This window comes from Sabethes cyaneus, chromosome 2 (genome assembly GCF_943734655.1).
Source record: "Sabethes cyaneus chromosome 2, idSabCyanKW18_F2, whole genome shotgun sequence".
NCBI lineage: Eukaryota > Metazoa > Arthropoda > Insecta > Diptera > Culicidae > Sabethes > Sabethes cyaneus.
In genome coordinates this window covers 90,250,990-90,273,766 of record NC_071354.1, presented here as the reverse complement: position 1 = coordinate 90,273,766, position 22,777 = coordinate 90,250,990, and the positions used below count along the sequence as shown (strand labels likewise).

Here is a 22,777-nt window from a genome sequence, read left to right as displayed (position 1 = left end):
ACAATAGATAATGTACCTTTAAATTCGGTAAATCAGATCTTCATGTATCTTTGTCTTTTTTTGACAGCTAGAGAAAAAATTCCAAAATTTTAGTTGTCACCCGTTAAAAGCGTGCTTACATGTGATACATGTTGATGGATGGATTCACTATTTCTTAATAATACCTGATATATGTACATTTTCCAATGGCTATTTAATGAAAATCGGATTTATTTTTTATGATATATTGGAACACCGAAAATTTTTCAAGGCTAGTCATAAATAGCTTGCGAGTTTGTTGCGAAATGAATGCATTAAACGCACACAAAACTTAATCTCTTTCCGATGCATGTTCTCGTTCTGGAAAGTGTACCCCAATGTAGTAACAAAGACGTAGTTCTGTGTTAAAACCTAAAACTGGTCAGGGAATTGCGTTTTCATTGGGTAATATTCAGCACCCTGTATTTTTCGCTAATGTATGTTGCGTATATATATTTATGGTAAAAAGAAAAGATAATGTTGATTTTACTGAGTAAAATTCAAAACTACTTTTTTAAGAAAACTATCAAAAAATCTAAAACAAATTTGTAGTAACGGAATCACTGGAAATAAACAAACGACAACAAGCAACAGAACGAAGAACAAGGAAATTCTTACTGGAACAATCGGAATAGACCCACGCGACGAAAAAGGACTATGGATTGGAAACTCGGGACGTGGAACTGCCGATTTCTTAACTTCCAAGGGAGCACTCCAGTGCTCTCCGACGTATTGAAGAGCCGCAAGTTCGACGTCGTAGCGCTGCAGGAGGTGTGCTGGAAGAGCTCAACAGTACGTACGTTCAGAGATGGACATACCATCTACCAAAGCTACGGCAACACACACGAGCTAGGTACAGCTTTCATAGTGATGGGCGAGATGCGGAAACGGGTGATTGGGTGGTGGCCAATCAATCCTCGAATGTATAGGTTGATAATCAAGGGCCGATTCTTCAATACAAGCATCATCAACGTGAACAGACCTCACTTCAGAAGTACCGATGACGGCAATGATAAATTCTACGCGCAGTTGGAGAGTGAATACGACCGCTGCCCAAAACACGATATCAAGCCGATATCAAACCGGTGATTGGAAGGTTCAGCGCACACCAGCGAACCAATGAAATGGGCCTAAGACTTATCGACTTTGTCGCCTCCAAGAACATGGCCGTACGTAGTACCTGTTTTCAGCACAGAATCCATCACAAGTACACCTGGAGGTCACCAAATCAGACAGAATCACAGATCGACCACGTTTTGATCGACAGTCGGCACTTCTCAGACATTATCGACGTCAGATCCTATCGAAGCGCTAACGTTGACTCGGACCACTAGCTAGTGATGGTTAAGATACGCCCAAGACTCTCCATTGTGAACAACATTCGGTACCGATGCCAACCTCGGTTAGATCTCGCGCGGCTGAAGCAACCAGATGTTGCCGCAAATTACGCGCATTCACTCGAAGCTGCGCTGCCGAAAGAGGACAAGCTGGACGAAGCCCCTTTTGAGGACTGTTGGAATACTATCAAAACAGCCGTCAGCCGTGTAGCGGAGAGCTCCATCGGGCATGTGGCCCGAAATCAGCGGAACGATTGGTTTGACGATGAATATAGGAGGGTGATCGATGAGGAGAACGCTGCGCGGGCGGTCAAGATGCGCAGCACCGCACGTCAGAACGTGGAAAGGCACAAACTGAAGATGATGCAGTTAAAGCAAATCTTTCGGGAGAACAAGCGCTACCTGGAAGAGCAGGAACATGCAGAGTTGGAGCGGCTGCATCGTTCTCAGGAAACGCGAAAGTTTTACAAGAAACTGAACGGATCCCGCAAAGGCTTTGTGCCGCGAGCCGAAATGTGTCGGGATAAGACTGGCAGTATGCTGACGCACGATCGTGAGGTGACCGATAGGTGGAAGCAGCACTTCGACGAACACCTGAATGGCGCCCAGTCGGAGAACCATGGTGGCGGGGAAAGCGATTTCGACGGTGCAACAAACGGGGAAGAAGTGCCAGCCCCAACGATAGGCGAAGTTAAGGAGGCCATCATGCAGCTAAAGAACAACAAGTCAGCTGGAAAAGATGGCATCGGAGCTTATTAAAATGGGACCAGAAAAGCTGGCTGTTTGTATACACCGACTAACTGTTAGAATTTAGGATACGGAACAACTACCGGAGAAGTGAAAAAATGGGGTTATCTGCCCGATCTATAAAAAGGCGGCAAGTTGGGCTGTGAGAACTATCGGGCGATCACCGTTCTCAATGTCGCCTATAAAGTGCTGCCCCGAATCATTTTCCGCCAACTATCACCAATTGCGAACAGATTTGTGGGAACTTATCAAGCCGGCTTCGTCGAAGGTCGGTTTACAACGGATCAAATATTTACACTGCGGCAAATCCTCCAAAAGGGCCGTGAATAGAGTTCCCACGCACAATTGGTTCGTTGCCTTCAAAGCCGCATATGATACCATCGACCGGAAAGAGCTATGGAAAATCAAGGGCGAGAACAGCTTCCCCAGGAAGCTCATCAAATTGATTAAATCTACAATAGATGGTATACAGTGCTGTGTTCGGATTTCGAGTGGATTGTCGAATCACACAGAGGGCTTCGTCAAGGTGATGGTCTCTCATGCCCACTGTTCAACATAGCGCTGCAAGGTGTTATGAACCGAGCGTATATCAACACGCGGGGCACGATCTTCAACAAATCCAGTCAATTCGTCTACTTTGCCAATGACATAGATATTATCGGCAGAACATCTGTGGCGGTGGCTGAACAGTACACCAGACTAAAGCGCGAAGCAGAAAAGATTGGGTTGAAGGCAAATACGTCTAAAACGAAGTACAAAGCTGGCCAGCGGAACCGAGGTCGAACGACGTCGCTTGAGCAGTAGTATATTGATCGACGGCGATGAATTTGTGGTAGTTGACGAATTTGTCTACTTTGGCTCACTTTGGCTTTGGATGATATCAGGCGTGAGATTCGGAGGCGTATTATCAGCGGAAGTTGTGCTTACTATGGGCTTCACAAGCAATTGCGGTCGAGCAGACTAAGTCCCCGTACAAAGTGCACCCTGTACAAGACGCTTATTAGACCGGTTGTTCTCTACGGGCATGAAACATGGACAATGCTCGAGGAGGACCTGCGAGTGCTCGGAGTTTTCGAACGACGAGTGCTAAGAACGATCTTCGGCGGCGTACAAGAGAACGGAGTATGGAGGCGGAGGATGAATCATGAACTCGCACAGCTCTTTGGCGAACCCAGTATCCAGAAGGTGGCTAAAGCTGGACGGATACAATGGGCAGGGCATGTTGCAAGAATGCCGGACAACTACCCTGCAAAGCTGGTGTTCGCCTCATATCCGGTAGGAACAAGACGACCAGGAGCGCAGCGAGCAAAATGGTTAGACCAGGTGGAGCGAGATCTGGCGGAGACTACTCGGTGTCCGAGGAACTGGAGAGCAGTAGCCCTCAACCGAGTTACTTTGTTCAACAGGCTTTGTCTTAGGACGGCAAGTCACCTAAGAGAGAAACAAACAAGGTGATTTTCGAATTAAGTAAGGTTAATTAGGTAAAAACGTATGTATTCAAGAATTTCGTATGGCAGCGTTTCCCAAATGGGTGTATGCCAATAATTTAACTGAAGTTTTTGGAGCGGCTTAGTACACTCTTAAATGATTCTACCCGTAAATAGGTCGGATTTAACTAAAGCTAGGTTGAAACTACTCGAAATGCCCTTAAAGTCTGCAAACTTTAAGTGTTTTGGGTAAAAAAATCAACCAATTTTAGCTACTTGCTACCGATAATTAAATTATTCTCTGTGACAAATGACACTTTCTAGTTCCTACCACCATTTTTTTGGTTGAAAAACCATAAGGGCATTTTGAGTAGTTTTAGCTAAATTCAACCAATTTACGGGTAAACTCATTTAAAAGTGTAGAATACGAAACCTGAAATTAAATAAAAAGAAATTAATTCTACTATGATATTTCTTCGCGACAGATACGTATTTCGCCTACGACTTTCAGGCTTCATCAGTGTCTGTTTCGAGTTCGAAAACAGACACTGATGAAGCCTGCAAGTCGTAGGCGAAATACGTATCTGTCGCGAAGTAATAGTAGAATTAAACTGGATAAGTTTTCTTTTTATTTAATTTCAAATAATTTAACTCACAGCCAAATAGTATACAGAAACCCGCCAAGGGTTCGCGAATTAAAAAAGGTTGGGAACCACTATTTTATGGCGATATGCAAGTTTATTCAGGGGAAAAACGCAGAATATTGAAAATTGAGCGAATGACAGTAAACCTCCGGAGGTGCGTCAAAAACAAGTTGAATCATTTGAAAGAAAAAAAATCGACTCAAACCCTAGGAGGATTTTTAAGTTCTCGTAGCACTAAACCAATTTACTTTGATCATTTTGCTGATTCTAGGGTACCTTTTTAAAAGGACGCAAGTGAAAAAGTAAGAAATCCATGTAAGAGTTATTCTTTGCAGGCTACCATAGGGAAATATACTCTCAATCGATTTGTGAACATTTTCACTTACGTCCTTTAGGAAAAATACCCGAGAAAGTGTTATTATATGATTAATATAATAATGAAAAAGTAAAAACAATCGAACTCTTTTTCTTTTTGCAGTTTAGCATAAACTTTAATAGAAAATCTGAAAAAATATCTAGTGAAGCAACCTTTTGACTATTCGTTTATCCTCTGCTAACAGATTCTGCTTAAACTGCTTGCTGCTTCTCAGGTTCCGTTTAATGATGGTCCAAAATTTCTCGATTGAACGGTGCTCTGTCACTACAGGAAAGTTTCGTTCCTGGGCAGCACCTGCACGTTGTTGGTAGCATACCACTCCATTTCGTTTCGTAATTGCACGATGCCAAATGCGGCCAAAATAGCATGGAACAATCATGTTGCTTCAGGAAAGCAAACCGGTTCCCAAACATTCGTTCATGCGAAAATCCCGGTTGAAGCCAAAGGAACAATGTGAGTTTTATTACACTTTTATGGTGGTTTTCATGACCAATGTTTGTCTTAAATGTCATCATAAGAGTGCAATAAAATTGCAATTGTTACTTGGGGGTTACGCACGGTTGCATTAAAAATGTTTTATTTTAATTTAAACCAGATAATACTTAGTGAACTTCGACTGTTTCATATGCTTGAAAACAGGGATAATTCTTCCTCAGAATAAAAAAGAGAAGAGAAAAAGTCACACTTTACTCAGTCGCGATTTATTTTGCTCCGTTTTGCTTTAACTTTTCTCTATTTTACTAACCGCGATTGCTTACCAATCTGCACATTGTTCTATACTCATTGAGGAGTAGGGTGATTAATGTATTTTGGACAGCCGTTACGCGTACTCTATTTTGGACATTTACGGCAAAATCAAATGGAAATGCCCAAAATAGAGTTGCACTTTTTGCACAATGAGTAAGTGGCAAGTCTGCTTGAAAATATCTGTCACCTTTCCACTTCTAGCTGCCATACAAAACTCCTACCCAGAAAGCTGTTTTAAGTTCACATTAACATAGGTTTCATCATCCTTTACTACGCAACCAATCTTCCTCAGCAACATCGTGTACAGCTTCCGGGACCGTGTTTTGGCCGTCTTGTTGTATTATCACTGCGGGTTGAAGTTACCCTCTCCTCATAAGTCAACAGTTATAAGTGGACGACATTCCCAACTTGTTGGCGATATTTCGGACGGGGAGGTTGGTGTTACACTTGCCACTCCTTTTGCCATCGATGCGTTAAATCGACTTGAAATTCTGACCCAATACTACTCCACTCGAAAAATTCCAGGACTGATACGCAAGGGCATGTAATGGCGCCATGTATTTGTCGCCGACATCTCAGCACAGCAAAGAGTTTACATTAAATTTTGTGTTTCAAATAAAATTATTGCAACAGAAACATTTGAAACGTTGCAAAACGTTTCAGAGCTAATTGTACGACACATTCGAGAACATTTTAATGGAACAAACGATTCAAGGAAGGTCGAGAAACAGTTGAGGACGATGTCCGCTCTGAAAGACCATTTCTTAGATTATCGCGGTGTTCAAGAATTCCTCTCGATTGGTCAGTTTGAGAGAGAATATTAGTAAAAACGATCAAAGTTGTGGCAAAATACATGGCTTTTACATCACGGCAAAGCAGCGCACACATCACACCTCGTACGCGAATTTCTTGCCAAAAACTCGACCGACGCCATCGACCAACCCACAGTATTAGCCAGATTTAACACCTCGTGACTTCTACCTGTTGACTGAAGTTTACCTGTTTCCAAAACTGAAATTCCTACTCAGTGGAAATCATTTCGAGAGCATAGACTGAAGTAAATAGTCCTAAAGGATAACCAACAGATGCTTTCAAGTGTTTCCAAAGTTGGAAGAAACATTGGCATAGGTGTATAACTGTAAGAGGCAACTACTTTGAAGGAGATACCTATAGAGTAAGACGGGGCATAAGTGTGAAGTTTGAAGTTGTCTCTAATTTTTATGAGATATAGTGAAGCGCTAAAATTAAATTTATTTAATATTAATGCTACAACTCAATATCTTCACATTCTACTATAATCCAAAATATATTCTCAATTTTCCTGATCAGGTTCCAAATTGCACTTTTGCCCCGCTAGGAGTTTTCTACGGGACAAAAGCTTGAATATTGGAATTAGCGCAGTAGTAGCTAACAAAACTGTAATATCGTCAATCTGCGATATGTTTCGGACCAAAATATTTTCAATTTTTGCGATTCCAGTAGCTGTAGACTAGTGATGGTCAAACTGCGGCCCACGGGCCGCATGCAACTCTTGAATATGGTCCTTGCGGCCCGCGGACTGGTTTGATGGATGGTGGACGGGAACTATAGGTTGAATTTATTAATGTCAGAAGTCGTTTCGGGTTGCGGATTTATTGAGTAGATCTGATTTAGCCCGCATTATGCTTATACCGTGGCCACCACTGATGTAGAGCATACAGTCTTCTACAGATGGTTTATTTCTAGTATCTGCAATACAGCGCATATAATTATCTATAACTATATAATTATTTACTGATAAATCATTGAATCGCACTTTTGCCCCTCCTTACTCTATATAATGTTGGTAAAGATTGAAACGTCTTCTTCCTAATAATAATGCAATTCTGGAGCTATAACTGCTGTCAAAGGTTGCATGAATAAAATATATTTACCGACGATATTCGAATGTATTTTGACTCGTTACAGCTATCAATTAGTGAAATATCCCGATTTGTAAATAGTTGTATTTCTAATGTATTCCCATTATCTGAAAGAAATTTGTTTCCATCGATTCCTATCTGTTTTGGAGATAATTTTTCAACAAGAACAAGAACTTTCTGTTAAAATTAAGGTAACTAATTTGTCCGGTGCCGTGACAAATTCATCGAATAGTTTGATCGAAAGGAATTAGGTCTAAGCGTAATTGTAAAACTTTGCTTTTTAGCCCACACAGGTGCAAACCGCCTATCTAAAAAAAGTATGTTTTCGGTAGCTTTGAAAAATTTTTCTGCTTAAACTTATTTTGAACCTTTCCTTTTCCGGTAGCCGGTGTAAAACTCTAGATCTGGAAGCTGCTTGAAATCTGTCTTTTCATCGTTCATTATGGCACAATCAAACATGGAAAACGACATCGTGCACAACTTACGCGCTCTTGCTTTGTTTCCGACGTCTCTGATGGAAAGGTTAGTATACGTTTGAAAATAGTGGCCATTCTCCGTCTGGCCACTCGCAGCTACACCCTGGTTTCTGTTTCCTCCTGATCCTGACTTCCTAGTAGGCGTTCAAATGTTCCTCGAACACTTCACTTCAATAGCGTTTGTTACTGTCGACTTGGCCACTTTCAGCGATTTTACCAAGCAGGTGGGAAAATAATTTGGATGTTGAATATTTAATATGCTGTTTCTCTTGCTTCGACCCCGTTTTGACAGCTGAATAGAAAATGGGTAAAAAACACATCTTGATTTTTATTTCCAGGTTGAATAAACTGTTGAGCTTGGTATACAGGCCATGTCTATCAGAAAGATAACGTGCAAGCACCATATTCAAAACAGTGCCTAATTCTGAACAGTTGCAAATTTTTCATAAATATTGACAAAATTTCAGCTATTTAAACAATTTAATCACTACATCTAATTATTTCCTGTCATTAAAATGGTTTAAATAGCTAGAGTTATGTCAATATTTAAGAAAAATTTGCAACTGTTCAGAATTAAGCATTATTTTGAATATGGTGCTTGCACAGTACCTCAGTTTGTCTCTAGGTACCCGCTTTCTTAACTCTGCTATATTAGCGGAGTCGTATGTTCCGAAATAAACTAACGTCAAATAATATTTTTTGTAATTAACACATATTCTCATTAATAAATTTTAAAGCATTTCTGATTATCTCATGACGACTAGCTTCGAAAAAAAAACTCGCATACCTAACCGGAAACAGCCCAATCATAGGGCATCACTTGATCAATTTTACACTTCTCGCTTTAAAATAATAACAATAACAGCTGGCCTAATAAGCCAGTCGTCGTGTGTTCGAATCTCGGCTGGGAGAGGCTGTTAGAGTCAATAGAATCGTTGCAACTGGCCCTGCAATTGTCCTGTACTCTAACAGCTGGCTGCGAACTCTGTCGTATAAAAACAGAAGGTCAAGTTTCGATAACGGAATGTAGCACCTAGCAATGCAAAAATAACGGCATTAAATCGCATGGCCATTCACGAGCCCTTTACGTAAAATTATTCGTTCGACAAGCCGTACTTACTTTCTATCGGTGTTCTATCTTTTGCATTACGCGTACGTACTCCTGTTCAAACCCGTTGGTGCACAAAGAGCGCTCTCTATATGTAGCACTTAGTGTAAACCGGAAGTGCATATAAAATACAAAAGATAGAGCCATATTCAATTCCGTAATACTACAGATACTGCTACCTCTGTAAATGTCTCATACATAAATTTTTCAAACTTTGCTTGGCTAAAGCGATGCCATGAAATAAGTAAAAATATGCAGAATCGGAGCACAAAAAGCAGGACAGCCCTGCCAGCTGGTGACTGACATCTATTTTGCACACCTCACAGCAGGCCAAGTGAGCCAGCTAGAAATGAATCCGTCGTTCCGGACACTGGTCGCTCTTTTTCAGTTGAATATCGGACGAAGTGACCTGCTGAGCTTTCGACGGTAGTTATCATTGTTTTCACGTGAAAAAATCTGCAACTCTTCGACAATCAATTCCACTTAGATCTGTTTGGCGGATAATTTGTTTCTTCGATGTGTGACACTTGGAGTTTATTCTTTTTAAATCGATTTAACTAGAAAAACGGAGGCGATAAAACCAGTCGCACATTTTGCGTGTATGACGGGTGGCAACTAAAATTTTGGAATTTATTTCTCAAGCTGTCACTTCAAGACAGATACTTGAAGAAGATCTGATTTACTGAAAAGTAGGATACATTATCTTAACCTCTTCCTGTGTTGGTGGCTCCACAGCTTGACCATCGCTTACAATTTCTATCCTGTCCCTGCTGATCTCCTCATTTACCTCTCCATTCAATAGTGTCTGGAAGTGCTCCTTCCACCTGGCTGCTACCGCCGTTTTGTCGGTAAGCAGGTTGCCAGCACTATCATTGCACATCACAGGCATGGCAAAATTCCTGCTTCTCACCGTTTTATAGAAACTCCGTGTGTCGTTGCTGGCGTATCGCTCCTCTGCGCCGGCAAGCACGTGCTCCTCGTACTCGCGTTTCTTTAGACGATGGATTCTTTTTTCCGCAGCTCTAGTCTCTCTGTATCTCTCTCTGTTTTGACGCGTTGCCGCAGTGAGCATGCGACTCCTGGCCTGGTTCTTTTCGTCTGTCACTCTCTGGCATTCGGCATCAAACCAGCTGTTACGCTGTCTTCCACGCGTCGTGCCTACCACCTCTCTCGCTGTTGTTTGGATGGCACCATGGATGTTCCTCCACAGCCCATTTATATCTTCTTCTTCTACCTGCTGTTCTGCGATTCGCTGGTCAAGCTTCCTGGCGTACTCCACTGCAACGCCGTCTGCCGTTAACCGCTGGATGTTGAAACGCAGCGTCCTTTCAGTGCGAGCTTTCGCCGTGTTCGACAGCCTTGCGCGAATCTTACTCACTACGAGATAGTGGTCAGAGTCGATATTTGGTCCACGAAAAGACCGTACATCGATAACATCCGAAAAGTGTCGACCGTCAATCAAGACATGATCGATCTGAGAGCTAGAGTCTCCATTTGGATGCCTCCAGGTTTGTTTCCGAATATTCAAACGTGGAAAGTAGGTGCTACAGATGGCCATCCCTCTGGCCGCGGCAAAATTTATGAGCCTCAGACCGTTATCATTGGTCGACAGATGCAGGCTATGTCTTCCAATAACTGGACGGAAGAATTCCTCCCTCCCGATCTGCGCGTTTGCATCTCCGATGATGATTTTCACGTCGTGTTTTGGGCACTCTCCATAGGTCCTCTCAAGCTTGTCGTAAAACTCGTCTTTAGCATCATCGGATTTATCATTTGTCGGTGCGTATAAGTTGATTAGGCTATAGTTGAAGAATTTGCCCTTAATCCTCAACACGCATATACGGTCATCTACGGGCCTCCACCGGATAACTCGTTGCTTTTGTTTTCCCAACACTACGAAACCGACTCCATGTTCAGCTTTCTTACCGCCACTGTAGTAGATGTGGTACTTAAAAGAAGTGCCTGCAATAGGGTCTACTGCACGGAACTCCCTTTCTCCGGAATTTGGCCACCGAACTTCCTGAATAGCAGCGATCTCCACTCCGAGTTGATGCAGCTCTCGAGCAAGCAAGCCAGCCCGTGCCGGTTCATGGAGAGTTCGGACATTCCAGGTACCAAGTTTCCAATCGTTATCCCTTAATCGTTTCCTTGTCCCTTGCCGTGTCCTATACCGATTGTTCCGTCCTGAATTTCTTTGTTCGTTGTTCGTGGTAATTGGGTTTTCGGTATACTACCTCACCGGGGTCGCGATACCTACATCCCGCTGATGGGTCTGCCATCTTAGGTATAGCTTGCGGGATACAGCATTTCATATTCAGCCGCCCGTTACGAGACAGACGCTGTGTGAGCCGCCCCTCACCTGGAGAACAGGCGCTCTAGTTCGCACCTCCTAGCTTAGCTGCTTCAGTAAGTACATGAAGCATTTCCGGGTAAGGCCATCGACCGTCATCATTTGACTTAGATCTGCGTGGAGGCGCCAGGTGGGAGCTTGAGAGAGCCAGAGCTATGTTTGACGCTCCTTCCAGGTAACTCTCTCCATTTCATACCCTAAGAAGGCTAAGAAGGCAATCAGTAAGCTGAAAAACGGTAAGGCTGCTGGGAAGGACGGTATCCCGGCTGAACTTCTAAAAGCGGGGAGCGAGCGGCTGTACGAAGCAATCCACCGGATCATTGTCAGGATCTGGGAGGAAGAACAAATGCCGGAGGAGTGGTTGGATGGCCTCATTTGCCCAATTTTCAAAAAGGGACATCGAATGGAGTGTAAAAACTATCGAGGAATTACATTGCTCAATTCTGCCTACAAGGTGCTTTCCCGTATCCTGTTCTGCAGACTGAGACCGTTAGCGGAGTCCTTCGTCGGCGAGTACCAAGCGGGTTTTCGTGAGGGTCGCTCCACGACGGATCAGATGTTTACCCTGCGCCAGTTGCTAGACAAGTTCCGGGAGTACAACTTGCAGACACACCATCTGTTTGTGGATTTTAAAGCGGCGTACGATTCAGTTAAACGAAATGAGCTGTGGCAGATAATGCTAGAACATGGTTTTCCGACGAAACTAGTTACGCTGATTCGTGCGACGCTGGATGGATCCAAATCATGCGTTAGAATAGCGGGTGAGACCTCAGCTGCTTTCGTGACGTTGGATGGACTGAAGCAAGGGAACGCACTCTCTAACCTGCTATTCAACATTGCCTTGGAAGGTGCATTACGAAGAGCAAACGTGGAAAGGAATGGAACTATCATCACGAAATCTCACATGCTTCTTGGTTTTGCGGATGACGTCGATATCATCGGAATCAACCGTAGAGCAGTAGAAGAGGCCTTTAGGCCCTTTAAAAGGGAAGCAGCGAGATTGGGACTTACCATTAATACCGCCAAAACGAAGTACATGGTTGCTGGTAGGGAACGTGGGAGCTCAAGTGGTGTTGGTGCCGAGGTGGAGTTAGATGGGGAACGATATGAAGTAGTGGAGGAATTTATATACCTTGGTACACTCGTGACATGTGACAACGATGTAAGCCGCGAAGTGAAACGACGAGTTGCAGCCGCGAATCGGGCTTTCTACGGATTACGTAGCCAGCTGAAGTCCCGTAGTTTGCAAATTCGCACAAAACTGGCGCTCTACAGAACACTAATCCTCCCGGTGGCCCTTTACGGACACGAATCATGGACGCTAAAGGAAGCTGATCGGCGAGTGCTTGGGGTTTTTGAGCGTAAAATTCTGCGATCTATACTTGGTGGCAAAATGGAAAATGGAGTGTGGCGCAGACGCATGAATCACGAGCTGTACCAAGTATACAAATATGCTGATATAGTGAAGGTAGTGCAATGTGGCAGGCTGCGGTGGGCTGGACACGTGGCCAGAATGCCCGATGAAAGAGTAGCCAAAACTATTTTCAGCAGAGAACCAGGAAGAGGCCGTAGACTCCGAGGCAGACCCCGCACCCGGTGGGTGTGTGCTGTCGAAGACGATGCACGTTCAGCTGGTGTTCGTGGGGATTGGAGAACGGCAGCCCAGGACCGACGGTACTGGAGGACTATAATTCGTTCGGCGCAGGATCGGTAACGGACCGTTGCCACTAAAGTAAGTAAGTAAGGATACATTATCCAGTGTTGAAAAAATAGTGAACATTTGAGAACGGTCCGTAATCGGCTATTAGGCAAAGTTTCTGTTTGATGTTGGAACAGGAGCGTTGTACGACCGTTATGTCCACTTTGCGAATGCATCTCTTGGGTCTACTTATCAACTGTTTGCAATTCGTGGCTCTCTAGTTATGTTTGTACACCAAGGAGCTCAAAATCCCGAAGAAATCTTCGATTGGGCGACATTAAGGAAGATTTGTCGGGTTGTGGTTTTGGGTACAAATGGGATCGAATGAGTATTTAAAAACGATCGTATTTTTTGGCATAATGTGATGATGCTTTATCCGGCAAAAACACGTATTGTCCATCTGCATGATGTTTTTGTAGAAACGGGATCAAAATTTTATTGAAACATTCGTTGATTGATAGTCAAACCAAAGTCTTTAAACCACCCAAGCAACAATTTGAGTTTTATTGCACTCTTATGATGGTATTTGTGACCAATTTTGGTTATGAAAACCATCATAAGAGTGTAACGAAACCCTCATTGTTACTTGGGCATGGCTTAGAAATACTTCTCTCAGAAATGGCAATGTACAGCATCACTTTCGGTGCAAACTTATGCTTAAACTTTTATTTTATGTTCGGAGATGCAGTAGAACTATCCATGGAATTGTATCGATCATTTCCGGGTACGTGCGTCTTCGAAAGAGGGAAGTAACTGTCGTCGTTCAAAACAAAACATTTTTCGGAATAATTTTTCATCAACCAGCGGCATTGGGATTTCAGCATCAAAATCTGTCCCGCAGTGTATTCCTGGGCTCTTGTCTTCTTTAGACACGTTATTCCGCCTCTTTTCAATGTTTTGTAGATGTACTGGTGGGAGCAGTTGAACTTTTTTGCGGCATCCCGTTGGCTCAATGAATTCTGATTGTTGAAGGCACGGTAAAGGGAACGAAGCCCTTCTGTGCCCATAATTTCCGCTGATCTTCCACTACCCTGCTTACGTGTAGTTGTTGGGGATCTTAGGATATGGTAAACAGTCGAAGCCGCAACATTTCACTTTTAAAATGTTGTACCGTACGCTTTTTGCCGAGATCTTTGTGCAATCTGTAGAAGTGTACAACGCGCTCGCGAAATGCTTCTTGTTTTGATGCCATTTTGAGCGAAACTTGGCAAGCATAAACAAAATTAAAAACACTGGCAGAAAGAGGAGAGAGAGAAAGAGAGAGCTAACATATACAGACTCTCATTTCTATCTGAGCTCGTTTGTGCATAGAAGCCTCGAAAAAATTCCAGAATGTTAGATGCCACCCGTTACTAGCTCCACCTGTAATTGACGTTCCCAAATATTAACTAACAACAGGAGTATCTCTTCAGTTAACCCTTAAATGCGCACGCTGAAAAAATTCATTTATATAGAAAACTTACTCATCTAAAGGCGGTAAACATAATTTACTCTGGGGATGTTTTTCACTATGTTGTTTTAAAGCAACATTGCGCATTTAAGGGTTAAGTGTTTTGTAAATGGCCTTTCTCTCCTTTCGTTAAAAAGTGGTAATCCCATCAAAACTAAATTTAAATTTTTTTCCGAGTTCTGTTTATAAAATTGTTCACTGTTTTTAAGCATTGCTGAAGCATGGGTTACCGAAAATGAGGCTGCTGTATTAATTTACTAAAATCCAGCTTTAATAAAAATCACCGAGTTCAAGAACGAATGGAGTTTGTTCTCGTGAGTTCTGCAGCCAAAGTTCTAATTCTACGTAACGTACAATTACCCGCGAATGCAGCTTATTCACGCGATCACAATTTAACCTAGCCTTAAATTTAATTTAAATCTGTCTATTTAGGTCTACTCTAATTGTGCGAGGCTTCAGAGGATTCAGAATTGGATTCTAAAAGCGTCTGCCCCGTTTTAGTTCATCAGAGTTACTATACATAGACTTACTAAAATTGACAAGTTAGAATCTACAAGGTTTACCAAACCAAGTTCCATCCAAGTTTCATAAACAAATATTTATCATGCGACTAAAATTCAAAACCTAGATCAATGAAAACCTGCAATCCTCAGCTGGTTTTTATGTTTATTTTAGAAGTGTTATTGAAGATTTTTATTTAACAATCTACTCTTTAAAACTTCAAAAGAATGAAACTCAAAAAATTGCCATACAATTTTTTCTCAGATTTGGTTTAGAGGTGTAGGTTAGCAATACAAACCAGCTGGCATTTATTGTTTTGATGACTTATTATTTATAATGGTCAGAGAGCATAATTTATTATCGCAGAACAATCAGAATGGCCAATTTAGTCATGAAAACCATCAGAAGAGTGAAATGGAACTTTCATTGTTACTTTGGATGTCAAATTATAGCATTACAAATTTCCGAAAAAACCGTTGCAATCCTCTATTACAAGTATCAACTCTCGAAAGGCAAGTTAGTGGATTGTAAAACATGAAACAAAGAATTTTATGATATTTTACTAATCTGATGTGGATATATGCGATTACAACGAAGTAGCGCTCTACCACGTATTAATATGCAAAAAGGTGCTATTAGTACGAGACACACCTTCGAGCGGTTTATTATAATCCGCTTTGAAGAATCAAAATCATCGTCTTGAGCCGTTTATACAATGATTCCCGGAATAATGAACGGAGCACGCCGAGCGTGTTAAATGTTTTTCTTCTTCCTTCCAAATGCGATGCTGATGATAATACGACGGTAAAGTTTTTAAGTTGCTAGATAAGTAGTGGTTCCTCAGTAGGTAATTATGCTAGCAAATTAAATCCACTTTAGTTTTGGTGAATTAAAAACTACATTTTTTGTATGCAAATGCGCTCCTAAACTCTTCAGTAACGTTCCTTAAGATTATCTGAGTCTCGAATTCGCAGATGTAACAATCGGTCAATGTTTCATACAATTAATTAAACCCAAAAACCTTTCGATTTTTAGCAAAATTGTACCACATCAATCACTTATATGTAAAACGTCGACGATTTCGACAGCTATTTGGTAATGACCATGTCTATGAAAACAAAAAAAAAGCTGTGAAAAATTACCAATGTTATATATTTTCGTACGCGAATGTCGCACTGCGATTACAGAACAATACACTTCGCTGGAACGGCAATGAGAATAATCAGCGAAGCTTAACTTTATCAAATTCAAACATCACACGATAATATTAAACACACTTTCACACGTAAGCGATTTCGTTAAGCCCGTCGTACCCATGTCAATAAGATTTAGGCACAATAAAGCCACTTACGGGCGGCGGTTGTATTCTAGTGAAACAGCAATGGCGAGAAATTAATAGAAAATGTGTTTTTGATTAGATATGCTGTTGCATGTCGAAATGGTTATAAAGAATAAGAATAACTAAAATTAGGAATCGAAAGAAACCAGCAATATCTTACGCACAGACGCGCGTAGAATACAGAAAGCTATTAAATGCATCAAGCAGGCGTTTAGTAAAATTATCTGCTTATTGTTATTTTGCAGAACCCCACAAATGGAAGACCCTAACCGAATGATGGGTCACAGCGGCCTGGTGCCGCCAAACTACGGTATGCCAACGAACGACGGCCAATCGGTAGACAACGATCCCCGCCGGCAGGATATCGGCGAGATCCTACAGCAAATCATGAACATCACGGACCAGTCGCTGGACGAAGCTCAGGCCCGAAAGCACACGCTTAACTGCCACAGGATGAAGCCCGTCCTGTTTGCGGTGCTGTGTGAGATCAAAGAGAAAACAGGTTAGTGGAAAAGTCATGTTGGTTCGTCGTGTCGTAGCATTAAATAAGATGGGGTATCTTATCTCGAGATTTGTTTTTCTTTTTTTTTCGGTACCATCCATACACACCAACAAATGTTCTGTCGCCTCTTTTCTCTGCCGTCGGGGTTCCTCCTATCTCGATCTAGCGCAGTGCGCCTTTGTACGAAAACATGCTGTTCGAGCAGAGTAAAGTTTTTTTTCATTCCCACGTGCGGAATTCGGGTAATGCGAAGGGCGCACAAGCTGAAAGTTTGCTGCCTGTTCAACACAGACAGTTGGTTAATTTTTTAAAATTTTAACTTCCTTCTGGAATGGGAGCTTACAAAAGATATGTGCACTTATTTCCGCGCATTTGCCCATGTTATATTGATTGACAGTTTGTTTATTGAACAATAAAATATATTGAAAAATGAATCATCAAAAACGGTAATGACACCATCATCTTTTGCTATCTAGGTTTTACATCACATGTGTTATCTCCGTGAATAGTCAACTTGAATCAACAACTAGAAATCAATTCAATAACAACAAAAATAATACATTAGGATAATAAAATAGCCCAAATTATATTTTCTGTGATACAAACACGAGCTTTCATTTGCTTGCCTTAATAACATTTTTATCTCTGTGCCTAATTTTACTATTCAACGAAGCGGAGCCGCTAGTCCAACACCGAAAGGCTATTTCACGTGCAATGAAATTGTTTAAAATTCCATTTGAGATAGGCGTGCGACGGTACACTTTTATCTTATCGATTCGACAGCGACGCATGATACAGATTTGCATAACAATGCTCATTTTCATTTATGCATATATCATATACACCGGCAGCAGCTTCACTCCATTTATTTTCTCCTGATTGCCACTCGCCCTCTTGTTTCGAGTCTGTTTTTTTTTTGTGAGTGTATTCGTCGGAAACCTACCTACCTCCCCCACATTATTTTCTCAGTTTCGGAATCATGCCGCGATAAACGGCGCATGGAGACATTGGAAGCACGAAACACGGTCACCGGGGTGTCGCCGCTCGGATTTCTACAATATAGGTTTGAATCGACGATGGCAGAATTGGGTGCGACGCGATCACATTCGCCGCCGCTGCTGCTGCGGTGGAAACCTTGTGCCTCCAAAATGAAACCGAACGGACGAACGAAATCAGTTTTTTGGAGATGTATTCAATTCAGCATGAAACTAATTAGCATACTTAATTATGTAGATCAACGCATGGATCAGTCCCGTAGCGGGCTATCGTCCTGTTCGTGTCATTCGATAGGGTCAAATGGCGATTAAAATGGTTCGATGTCCGGGCGTATTGTTTCGATCGATATTACGACATTCGAAATCGGTCGCAAATTTGAATTATACACTAAATGGAACAGAGATTTGTCTCTGTTTTGCACTGCCGGTCAAAGAGATTTGAACGATGGTATAGATTTTAAGCAAATAGCTTATTCTTAAAAATTGTTGAAATGGTTGAAAGATGTTATAGATTAGTTATTAGTAATTTAGTGATTTTCTCAAAGTTGTAAGCAAAAATTTTTTTCGCAGAGTGAACTTGTCACTGCGACCAATACAGTTGATCTATTGTGTTATCGCCCGGTTGTTTGCTGTATTCGGGATATAGCGATATCCCGCGATGATAAAACATTGAATCGCACCTTTGCCCGTCCTTTTTCTATATTCAAAGTTGTTAACATTTTACCATAATACTATTGCTGAAGTCAACATTGATAGAAGCGGATAATTCAAAATCCAAAACAGCCATAGCCTGCCACACTCAACTACATAGAAGAACTAAGCATTCTGAATACCGTCCACCTGGTTTGGGTTCCTATAGCCATTCTGTAGGCATGGGCGATACTGGTAATCGATACACTCGGTATCGATACCTTACCCTAAAGTATCGAGTATTCTGGCATCGATACCTCCGGATACCAATGAGTAGTGGTATCGATACTTTTCAAGCGATACTTATAGGTATCGTTTGTTTTTTCCAACCTGACGTAAGGCTGATTTAGACTAACCGTGTAAACAGGTGGCTTAAGCGCCACTATTCGAGAAACGACCACCCACTAACATTTTCGGTTGCCCGGCATGAGACCCTCGTAGAGAGAGGTTCTTTTTACCCCGAGTTCAGGAAGGGAAGCAAGTTGGCAGATTTAAAACACCATGCGCTCGGCTTGAAACGTCGGATGACCATACCTACGCACAGACCTGATACTTGAAAACAGTAGCATTTGATCTTGCTACAGCAGACAAAATGACGCGGGATTTTCATCGGTGGCTAAGTCCAGATTCCACATGAAAATAATTGCGAACGATTAGAGTGTCTCTAGCTGATTCCGGGGTCTGCCTCTCTGGTAGGAAAAGGACTGAAACTATTAGAGCTCTACCAACCAAAGACATGAAAAGTGAAAACCTCCGCATGAAGGTTCGTCACTTGATCTCTAAACTAGCAAACTAGAATTATTTAAGAACGGCACTTAACAAAACTATTCGCTCTTAAGTTGTATAAATTATTTATTCACTGGTTTTTAATTATTTTCATTTTGCCTAGGCCTAACTTTTCCTATCCTATTCCATTTCTATTTTACTAGCTAGCTACAAGATATGGTCGTGGAAAACTCCAAGTCGCATGCGCATTAACAAATCAACGAAAAATGTACTTCTTCAATACCCGAGGTTTTACTTGAAGTTTACCGTTGCTGCGGGTTGATGGTGTGAGAAAATAACACCCGCGCCAGGCAGATCCCGATACTGCTTTTCCTGCGTACAGCGCCAGCGCACAGTGTGCACTAAATTGGTTGGTGTACTCAATGGTTGCTTAAGCTGGTTGGCTTAGGCTGGGCTTAATGGCTAGTTGTTACACGATGCTGCTGGTTGCTGTTTCGTGTTATTCAGTGTTACCGAATTCTTTTCAGCCAGCCTATCTCGTGGATGCAACCGGATGCAATGTCCGGCGTTGTATCGTACCGGAAAATCTTGATGCTAAAGGATGGAACAAGAACAAACATTGGTTCCGAAGCTGTTCAATTAAAAGATATCCCATACGCAGTATCTTAGCATACCGCCTCTTAGCAATAATAGGTGTCATAGCTCTCGTAGCACATTGTCCGTGCGAAATAGGGTTGCACACGGGGGTTGCGGTAGGGAAAACTGACTATTTAAGGGAAAAGATGACTGTCAAGCTAGACTTGTGAAAAATCTTTTGTGCATTTCATTATATTACATTACTGCACATGCATTAATCACGATATGAAAAAAAATTATGGGCTACTCGCCTCTTTCACAGGTCACATCAAAGTAAAAGATCAAGGCAAGATGATCCTTAGATAGACCACCTTTATTAACCGGAAAACTGTCTCGCGAGGTTCTTTTGTGCAGTTTTTGAAATTGTTGAAAGTGTTGAAAGTTGTCTTCTAGCGAACAGTTTCTATATCTAGACAACCTTTCCCGACTGTACACGGGTCAGAAGCCTTTTTCGGCAGGTCAAACTCCTCGGTATCGTTACCGATACAGGCAAATCAAGCAAAGTAAGCGAGCTCCTGGAATCTCATTCTGGTTGTAGAAGTTATGCAAATTTGATTTACAAACTGTTGTCGGCGTACAATAATGCCGTCAGCACATTTTCACTGAAAAATTAACTGAAACCGTTTAATTAATTTTAACCTTCCCATTATAAAAAGGTTACACATTATACATTTGGGTCAAAAATGATCAGTTTTGAGCTTGCTCGCAATCATCCATTTTAAATCCGAAATTCGTTTTCTTCGCTTCGTTAGAAAGATACGACCCCAAACTTGTACTCAAAGTAAGTTAGGGCATATTTTGTTGACTAATGGCCACTTCAGCGTCGGTTTCGGAACATCCACTACCTGGTACCGGGGGATTTGGGCATTTTTGGATTTTGTCTTGCGGCATATCAAATGACATCAGCTTGATAAAATTAGACTTATGGAAGTACAATGGGGACATTTTGGAACCAAATGGCCACTTCACCTTCGGTTCCGGAATATGCGGTAGCCGGTTTATGGGGCCTTTTTAAATTTTAGCATAACTCATCTTCCTGCACACCAAATTACATCGCCTTGATAAACACTCCTATTTTGTATTTCAACGGATCTTTATTTCGTTCGTCAATTTCATTTTGCTGGCGGAATGAAGAATACATGCACTTTCGTTCGAAAAAACAATCCGTTCGAAATACAGAATGCGAGTGAAAATGAGACTGATGAGTACAATGAGGTCGTTTTCAATCTTAATGGCCATTTCAACAGTGATTCCGGAACATAAGTTAAGGGCAGAATAGAATGCTGCATCCGTTAGCGTGAATTTGACAGTTGACCCATGGCCAAAATTTTATATTTCGATCACTCTTATTTTATTAAGTCGATGAGATTTGATGTGCCGCAAGATGAGCTATGCTTAAATTCAAAAATGTCCCCAAAAACCAAGTACCGCATATTCCGGAACCGACAGTGAAGTGGCCATTTGGTTCCAAATGTCCCAATTTTATTTCCAATAGTCTTGTTTTATCAAGCTGATGTGATTTAATGCGTCGCATCTCAAAAATGCAAAATTCCCCCAAAAACAGGCAGTGGATGTTCCGGAATCGATGCTGAAGTGGTCATTTGTCAACAAAATATTCCCTAACTTACCTTACGTGCAAGTTTGAGGTCCTACCTTTCAAATAAAGCAAAGAAAACGAATTTCATGTTGAAAATGGATGATTGAGAGTAAGCTCAAAATTGGTCGTTTTTGGACCCCAATGCAAATGTGTTACTTTTTTTGCTGCGCTTCTTCTAAATGTCGCTGAAAGCTGAAACTTCCCCACAATGCTAGTTTTACAAAGTTGGGAAAAGTTGAAAACATTCAAGTCTCTAGCTCGTTCCGTTATTGAATAGAAACTTTGTAAGTATTGGTTAAAAATTACCCCAATGCAGTAGGAAGGTTAGGTAAAGAAATGAAGCATGAACTAATATCTATATTTACGAATACCGTGGACCCCCGTTCGTTTGACCGTTTTTAATCTGAACACTTTTTAATTTGAACCCCGTTGGTTTGCACGACGTGCAAATTAAAAATGGTTCAAATGTCATTCTCAACATGACAACATTTATGTATGCAGACAATGCACATAAACACGATTTGTTTGTACTGGTTGTTACTTTCAAAATTTGTAACTTGTCCAGAGCTGCTCAGCTGTGGGGAGGTGAGGGAGGATAGACAGTGAAGGTGCGGGTGGCAATCCCGGCTAAACTGCAAATCACCACGGATTCACGGTACGCAAATAAGGAACAAAGGAAAGCGAATCTTCATGCAGTGCAACAAACTAAGACAGGATTATTACGGACCAGTCCACGCAGTTAGCTCAAAATTCCTATGCAGAGGTGAATTTTATACCACAGTAGGCAAACTAACAGACTAAGAACTCCTTTCGAGTTAATCAAACGAAATCACGAAATGGTGCAAAAAGGAACTGTCTCTGATTTGAGGAATAAGATGTGAATTACAATTTTAGCTTTTATTCCCTCCCTTTTACATAACCGTTGATTTTTCTTCTTACTGGCTAGTGTTCTCTTAAATCTATGGGTACTTATCGTGCTGGTGTTGTGGCTAATTTTGTATCAGGCCGTATCACGGCCGCGATGCGATGTATCTCCGCAAATGCCGATCCCTGATCGGCCTACGTTCGCCGGCGTAGTACTGGTTCCAAATTCGTTGGGTTCCGCAAAGGCCGGTTCCTAACCGGCTTACCAGTACCACCGCCTACGCTGACCTCACGTATGGCTTGCTGACGAATTGTGGGCAGCAATTGGTAAGAGCTGTCCACAATGAAATAATGGCCGGAACAAAGGCTGGTCGGGACAAAAGCTGTCCGATGGCAATGGCTGATACTTGTCGGGCCAAAGACTGCCCTCACCAGAACGCCGATACAACCTTCCGGTTTAAACGTTGCCTTCGGTTGGATAACTAGAACCAAGATAAAAAGGCCCCACTAGGACCTGCCGAGGGATATTAGCCACTTTCCATTTTAAATCTAAGCCTATTTAACACCAGCACCCCAGCACTACAAAGTTTATACGTATACATATATTGTACATAAAATTTACCTTTTTGTTTTATCTTTTAATCACT

General features: G+C 41.8%; 1 protein-coding gene across 3 annotated transcripts in view; it reads left to right on the top strand.

Annotated features, from left to right (window-relative positions):
• LOC128738829 (homeobox protein extradenticle) overlaps positions 1-22,777 on the top strand; it is a 69,883-nt gene that overhangs the window by 4,113 nt on the left and 42,993 nt on the right. For 2 of the 3 annotated variants that reach the window (XM_053834245.1, XM_053834244.1), the window contains exons 1-2: positions 7,618-7,719; positions 16,366-16,622. In XM_053834245.1, coding sequence (XP_053690220.1) covers positions 7,640-7,719; positions 16,366-16,622 — 337 coding nt within the window. In that variant the 5' untranslated portion in view covers positions 7,618-7,639. Of the gene's footprint in view, positions 1-7,617; positions 7,720-16,365; positions 16,623-22,777 lie in introns of those variants that run through there. The other variant, XM_053834246.1, reaches the window with a different exon arrangement.